This window comes from Lolium rigidum, chromosome 2, assembly GCF_022539505.1.
Source record: "Lolium rigidum isolate FL_2022 chromosome 2, APGP_CSIRO_Lrig_0.1, whole genome shotgun sequence".
Lineage (NCBI taxonomy): Eukaryota > Viridiplantae > Streptophyta > Magnoliopsida > Poales > Poaceae > Lolium > Lolium rigidum.
In genome coordinates, this window is record NC_061509.1 from 161,024,222 (window position 1) to 161,032,607 (window position 8,386).

At 46.8% G+C, this 8,386-nt stretch overlaps 1 protein-coding gene across 1 annotated transcript; it reads right to left on the reverse strand.

Annotated features, from left to right (window-relative positions):
* Positions 1-6,009: 6,009 nt before the first annotated feature.
* Positions 6,010-7,980, reverse strand: LOC124687579 (L-type lectin-domain containing receptor kinase SIT1-like). The gene has a single exon (XM_047221357.1). It carries the CDS (start codon positions 7,978-7,980, stop codon positions 6,010-6,012), a length of 1,971 nt encoding a protein of 656 aa, XP_047077313.1.
* Positions 7,981-8,386: the final 406 nt, after the last annotated feature.

The window sequence follows — 8,386 nt, forward strand, 5'->3', positions numbered from 1 at the left end:
GACATACTAAGTAAACCTATCTCGAAGGTTGAGTTGCTTATCCAACCATCTGGCTTGATTGAATCTGCCAAGTCACGGAGATAGATGAAGAAGGTACCATAGTCAATATTTTTTTCTTTGTTCAACAGGTGCTTGGTTCTGCCACCATATGAGCACACTTTGATGTACAACTCAGCATCTGACCTAGTGACAGTAGGTTTTTTGCAGAAATTCTCATATGGCGATTTCTGTTTAGGCCCCAGTTTTACTACTCTCCTAGCTTGAGGTACTGGTGTTACACTATTTGGGTTCCTCGGCGACAACTCTACCTTCTGCAACTCCTTTACTTGTATTGTCGATGGCGTAATGGGCATATCGATGGTCGCATATATTTTGTCCAGAGAGTCACCACTATCGTTGCTTGAAATGATTACTGGTTCTTCAATTGTAGCACCTTCATCAACCTTTTTCCCAGCCTCCTTCAGATCGAAGCCAAGATCGAAAGAAGGACAATCTTCCTTGAGCTCTTTAAACTTCCTCTGCTGTTCAGTTTGTGTTACAACTTTTGCAGTACCGAATTCAAGGTCAAGTTTCCTGTTAATGTCAATGCTAATGACCATCTCTTCTGACCCAGCAACAGGATTACTTCTGACATTCACTGGTGTGGCTTCTTGCAAGATCACATTGCCATGGTTTGGAATAGTTTCAGCAGAAGGAACTGTGTCAGATGTAACAACTGTTGTAGCAGCAGGTGTATTTTGAGGCGTTTCATGACCATCTAGAACCAAATTCCTGTTCAGGTCGATGCTACATGCAAGATCAACAGAGTTAACTCCATTATGTCCACCAATAGATGATGACGGCCTTCCCCTCGAAGCTACAACTTTCTGCCTTGTCACATTTTCAGGAGTAGAAGACCTCGTGACTCTTCTAGGGCTGGGAGAATTTTTTATCTCCAAATCTACAGCAATATTTGACTTCAGTGGGGACATGGATCTTGTAACTGGTCTCCTAGCAGTAGGAGATGAATCAGCAGAATTCCCCTGTACATTTTTTTCCCTTTGTCTGCAAATGTAACTTTCTTTTTTGATTTTCCTGAAACCATGGTGGATACTGATGCAGCCCCATCAAGCACTTTGATTGAACTCTTGCTTCCTCCATTAGCTTGATCCACTGGAGTTGCTTCTGCACTAGATTGTGAACCAGAGCCATATAATTGTAGATGCTTCAAAACATCAGTTGTGGCGCATACAAAACCTGGTGCATCACTCTGTGTAACTGCAACACCATCTGTGGATGAAGGAGGTGGTACTACAGGTTCAGGAATTGCTTCTGTGTTTACTGTGCTAGATTCAGCATTGGCAGTCAAATCACTGACATGTGAATCCATAGTCACATCTTGTTCATCCTCTTCCTCTAATGACTTGTCTACAACATCTTCGTTAGCGCCATCCTCGTCAAACTTCACTTCATTGTTGGGCATGCTTGTGTCCTTGATGGACTTCTTGTTATCTCTGGCTCCACCCATTCCTTTGTGTGCAAGTTTTCTTTTCTTTGATTTTGTCTCAGGTAGATGATCTGGTGCATCATTCTTATCTGGTTTGACCGCTGCTGCATCATTCTTATCTGGTTTGACCGCTGCACTAATTTCTTCTTCATCTTTCTCATGGACTACTCTCTCATCAACAGACTGTGGAAAATGTGCTGCTCTCCTCCGTTTCGGCTTGTTTTTTGGCTGCCCTATTTCATGTGCAACATTTGTCCTTGTACTTTCCTTGCCTTGATTGTTTCCTACAGATCTAATGAACTCAGAAAGTCCAGCCTCAAAACTGTTGCACATGTTAGTGATTGCTGATCTGTAGTTTCTCATTTGCTGTTACATGGAAAAAATGAAAAAAGTACATGTAAGACTAGGTTGGTACAATGGCAGAAGGGGCAATTTATCAATGCTCTAGAATTGTAAAAATATACATAAGCAGCTGTAGACAAAAGAAAAATTACCTCTTCATCTGGATTGCCTGATGCATGTCGTCGGATGAAGATATCCAACACATTCTGATCTCCCGAGAAAAGAAACGGCTTGTTCCTGAAGCAAGCCTTTAGCTGAAAAAAGATACATGTTTCAGGAAAATTAGAATGAAAAGGTAGCAAGAGCAAGTCAAGGAAGAAAAAAAGTTCAAAAAAAATAGATGTTGAATCAGTAAGTTACCGGTAATTTCCCAAATGAACCATCACTCTTAGTATCTTGATCAACAGCAGCCTTAATCATCATATTTGTCCATACAAAAATACGAGGTTCAACATCTGGCACATCTATTACATCTATTTCCAAAGCATCAACATATAGAACCTACAAATACAAATAGAAAAAACAGTGAAAAAATACATTAGCCGCTGCCTCGTGAACTAAATCAGAAAATAAAATGTGTGCAGAAATACATAGAGTTGTAAGAAACAATAGATACCTGACCATGAGGTAAGGCATGCAAGCTTTGAACCAGCTTTTTCTTTCCCTTCGCATTTGCGATCCGGATCAAAATGTCTATGATGAATCTAGCCCAATTATATCTTGGGATGGCAGCTATGTTAATTAGCGGAGGATAACATTTTGGACTGACATGAATCCCCATGGTAGGAGCAAACACAGATGAGATGAGGTACATGATGAACTTCCTCAGGTAAGCATCATCTGCAGGATAATCTTCACCCAACTGCTTCTCAATGGATGCTACGGTTGGCTGCTTTCCATCATGTATCTCAAGCATCTCAAAGATAGCACTGGTTGCGTCAATGTCAGAGTAGTACGGGACAGGATGTACTCCCATTGGAACTGCCATAACTCTGACAACAGAATCAACATCTACTGGAATTCTTCCCCTGTCTCCGAAATCAAGATGACAAGAAACAGGATCAAAGCACTCCATAAGGAATCTGCATAGCTCAGTTTCAAAAAAAAAGGAATCTGCATAGCTCTGGGTTTAATTTCGAACACTGCATGCCAAGAATTCCGGTGAAATCATATTTGCTGATCAAACCACGCTGATCATTTGTCATTTTCTTAAGTACCCTCACAACCTTCATTGGTGAAGCGCGGTTGAATAAATTGTTCTGCAGAAAAAAGAACAACACAAATTCATACTTCACATTTGTAGGAAGGGGAGTGGAAGTACATGCATATAAAATGCTAGCATAGTAAGTACAAAAAAGAGACAAATTATGGTATCCAGTACCTTCTCCTTCTTGTCAACAACATTTTCTTCGCACGGATTCTCTGATGGACCTTCCTCTCCTTCTGGTGGCACAACAGAAATTGGTTCAACACCCAACAAAGGAGGAACACTCTGAACAGGCGGCTCAACTTTGGCAGCTCGGAACTGCAGCCTTTGTTTCATCTTCCTATATCTGGAAATACTGTTTCTCTTCTTCCCACTCTTTGGAGTCCTCGAATTTTTCTACAGAAATATGTAAGAGAAAAGCTAATTAAATGAATAAGTGTAAGACTGAAGAAACCAAAACAGTGAACAAAGTAAAAAATCATACTTACCAGAGGGATAACAGGAATCATTTTGAATTATTAAGACAAGACAACAGGTGATCCGTCCAACAAAAATGCCTGCATACACAGTATGTATATATTACAACCTTAAACACAGATTCATTTACTGGAATAAACTTAGAAACACACATACTATAGAACATGTTTTCTATAGCACATACAGGGATGTATTTTATAGCCCAAGATGTATTTTATAGCACACACAGAGTAGAAAATGTTTAAAGAGATAAAATAGAAATATACATCATATGTGTGCAGTTATACACACAGGAAAAGGGCATATGAGTGATATGTGTGTATAATACAGAAAAATACATCCTACATAGTTTGATTGTGAATAGAGCATGTAATTAAATGAGTAAAAGTACATCCTACAAACAATGTAGATGGGATTTCATCATAAATCATCTTAAAACATGCTGTTGATCAACATACTAAGAGTGATAGTTTTACATGTATTTTCAGATCATTTAATTACATGCTTTTGTGTTAAATTACATGCTCTGTGCCACTTTTCTACCAAAACATGTTCCATTTTATTTGTAAGGGAGCAGATCAGTTTTACACTGCCAATCTACCCCCTGACAGCTCTACATGATGTAAAAAATATCCCCTGACCATACTAATCAAGGAGATTAAGGAACAAACAGAAACAGAACAGATCAAAAAACTTAGAGCTGGCTTTGGTCTATTTTATACAACGCAATATTTCATAAATACATGCAGTATAATATGGTTACATGTAGTATAATCAACAAGGAGAACCCAGTAAAAACATGTAAATAAAACCATGTAAGTTACATGGAGCATGGTGTTGGTGCTATCAACACATGTAAGTATTAGGTAAAAAATACATGCCAGAAGATTGCTGCTCAGATGTACACAGTTCATTCTGAAAAAAATACAACTAAAACCACCGTAATGCACCATCGTGTATCAACGAGCTCCAACAAATCTACTACAACTAGATAGTCGACGAGATCGAACAACACACACACAATTTCAGTTCTGAGGAACAAACACGCACGAAAATTGGCCCCAGTAGAACACAAATCTAACAAGTATCTCCTCAATTGATTCTCCGCAACTAAAATGAAGACCAAATCGACGATTGAGTCCCAAACCCTAGCTGCCGACCGGGACGAACACAACTAGCGCAAGTACTGGAAGCATCGAGATCGAGCAGCTAGCAGAAGTGCTGGAAGCATCGAGATCGAGAGATAGCATCGAGATCAAGGGACTCACCAACTGGAAGTACTGGAAGCAGCACGTCGCCGACGAAACCCGCCGACGACGCCTCAAAGTCCGACGAGCACCCACCTCGAATGCGTCAAATCCTACCCGCCTCGGATGCGTCGATCCGCGATTCAGCGACGGCGAAGATGCTCCACCAACACTCCCACTGGCCAGGAGGATCGCCCACACCGGCCCGACGACCCGCTCGTCGCCGACGAAGCCAATCCGGTGGGGAATTTTGGAAATCGCAAGAGGAAGATGAGATGGGGAGGAGAGCTGAGACGGGTGGGCGAGAATGAAGACGATGGCTCGACTTCGAACACTCCGTCGCGGAATCCGGGCGGCAGTTGTTGGACGCTAGCGTCGAATCGCTGGAGCCACAGATCCAAGATCGGACGGTGCGGAGAGGGGAGCACTCTGGTAGACAGCACGGTGCCCCAGCAAGAAATATATTTCTCGCCTCTCCTCAGGCGCACCGCGCCAGCCTTCTCCTCCTAGCGGCCACCTCCGCCTCACTAGGCCAAAGCGCGAAGTGAAGAAGGAGTTGACGCCGCCGCTGGAGTACAAGGCGGCGGCCTTTCAGCTGAAGATCGACGAGGACCCGGAAGAATATCTAGACCAGCGCATCGCGGAGCACGCCTCCTTGGAGGCCAGGGATGTAGCCGCCACCCACCGCTGAAGCAGGAGCCCATCGACGACGACGAGGACCTTATGGACTAGCGGCATCCATGTACTGTCGCCTTGGCCTCGGCCATGGCCGCCATTAGTTATTTTGTGTTTTCAGATGTTTTGTTTCTAAATTTTAATGCATACTATGTATGCAAGCCCGAAATATCTATGCAATCATTTTTTAAATGAACCGCGGTTAAATTTTGAAAGTTCGTTCTTTTTCTGTGGGGGGCACGACTGGGAGCCAACCGTCCCTATTTTCATTTTTGCGCCGACGGCTTCCGGCAAATAAACGGCTGTGCCGAACGTCGTATGGGAGCACTAGTGGAGATGCTCTTAGAAAGTTTCAAGTTTAAGAGTCCTTTTCTGAATGTAATGTACTTGGAGAAAAATCAATAGATTTTTTGAGTCAAGTTCCTTTCCATGAAGTACAGACTGTGTACAATGTATGGATTTCAACGAGGGAAGTAACATATGGACTACTGCGTACGCAGTAGTACAAGTTTTCATCAGCTAGTAACAATGCGAAAACTAATATCAATTCTTGTGCTTATCTCGCTCCAGGAATGTCAGAAAATATTACCAGCTACCGTGGATGGCAAAGAATGCGAGTTAAGCACCACCTGGTTCTGCATTAGAACCAGCATGTTGACACTTCGGTGAGCTTCCGATAACTCCGGGAGCGGCGTGTTACCATCAAGGAACTGCATGATCTGCCGAATGCCTGGCCGCGCACTGGGCAGAGGGTGCGAGCAGAGCAAGCAGAGCGTGAGCACGAAGCTCGCTTCTTGGACGGCGAAGTCGCCTCGGAGACGTGGGTCGACTGCGTCGGTGATCGTCCCCTCGCGCCAATGCTCGACCACGCGATCCACCAGCAGGAAGTGATCGCCGTGCTCATCTTGGGAGATGGGCCGCCGCCCGCACGCGACCTCCAGCATGAACACGCCGAAGGCGAAGACGTCGGACGCCTTGGAGGCCTTGCCCGTGTGCCCGAGCTCCGGGGCGAGGTACCCCATGGTGCCGACCACGTGCGTGGTATGCGGATCAGTGCCGTGATCGTACATCCTCGCGAGGCCGAAGTCGCCCAGCCGTGCGTTCATGTCGGCGTCGAGTAGGACGTTGCTCGCCTTGATGTCTCGATGCAGAATCACCTTCTCCCAGTCCTCGTGGAGGTACAGCACGCTGGACGCGACATCGCTGATGACTCCCAGCCTCTGGCTCCAACTGAGAACCGGCATGCTGTGATCATAGAGAAATTTGTCGAGACTGCCATTTGGCATGTGGTCGTAGACCAGCAGGAGCTCGCGCTTCCGGCGGCAGTACCCAAGCAACCGGACGAGGTTCCGGTGCCGGATCTGGCCGATGCTGACCACCTCAGAGATGAACTCCCTCATGCCTTGCCTCGACTCGTGAGACACCTTCTTCACCGCAACCTCCGTCCCGGACGCCGGAAGCACTCCCTTGTAAACCCTCCCGAATCCGCCGATGCCTAGCAGCCGCTCGTCGCAGAACCCGTTGGTGGCATGGAACAGATCCTTGTAGGAGAAGCGGTGCGGCCCGAACTCCGTCTCCCAGTCCTCTTTCAGCTCTGCGTACTTGCGCCGCCTCCGATCAATTACGATCACTGTGATAGCCAGTGCCAACACCAATGCGGCAGATGCTATCGGCAACAAGATCTTCAGCGTCTTCGACGAGCGCTTGGGGATCGTGAACGGCAGACCCGGCAGCTTCTGTGTGTTTAGCGGCGGGGCTAGCCCGTCCATCCTGAAGCTCCAGGCAAGCACGTAGTGGCGGCTCGATACGACGCCGGTGGACGACGAGAAGCCGACGTAAGCTTCGTCTTGGATCACCGACGATAGGTTCACGGTGGTGGAGAGCAGAGGCCTCTTGGGCTTGGGCACCTCCAGGGGCGCCATGGTGATGTTGACCAGCGAGGTGAGCGCGTCGAAGTCCACCCACACCTGCGCGGCCGTGCGGTTTAGCAGGCTCATGTTCCTGAACGCGCCGGTGCCGTCCTCGTAGTACCCCGCGTTGTCGGCGACGACGGACTTGAGGCCGTCCACGTTGATCCCGACGTGGTTTCCGCTCATGTCCCCGAACTCCGCGTTGACGACGGTGTCTAGCTCGACGGCCAGGAAGTGGTTGGTGGCATTGCCGTTGTTGGCCGCGTTGGCCAGGCCCATGTACTGGCTCTGCAGCGCCGTCGAGAAGTTGCTGCTCTTGGAGACCACGAAGGCCAGCCCGGGGCTGCTGATGTCGGCGTACTCGCTGAGGATGCCGAACACGAAGGCCGTGGAGAAGGATCGCGGGGTTGAGGCGGCGGCGTGGAACCGCAGAATGGAAGGGTAGAAGGCGTGGCCTTTCAGCAGAGTCGTGCCGTTCGTCAGCATGAGGAGGCCGTCTGCGGTGACCTCCGCAGTACCGTCGAGCAAGAGGTTCGCGCCGGCGAAGCCATCGAATGTGAACTGGTCGACAGCCGGAGATGCCAAGAGAAAGCCATGATGGAGAGTTAAGAAGAAGAGCAGAGAAATGACGCTCATGGTTGGTTGGATTGGATTGGTATCGCCGATGCCCGCTGGCGCAGGGCTTTCGCGCCTAACTACTAGTAGTAGCCTGAGGTTGTTTCCACGAAAGAATGGAACAACCAAAGGAATTTACCAGTACTATCGCTGGACGGAGAAGTACGACTGACTAGGCTAATCCACGAGAGATCTGTTCTGTTAAACACTTCAACTTGTACAATAAACAATAAAATTGCTACATCTCACTAAACCGTTTCGTTTTCAATCTTACTGTCGCTATGCATACAATCATTGACTTGACCCGCAGTTGTCAACTTGCGTGGAAAAATTGTAAGAAATTGCCAGTACTATCATTGATTTGAACAATGGAACGCGTCGATGACGGTGTGTCTCCCCATGTGTTTTCGAAATAGACTTTCGCCGT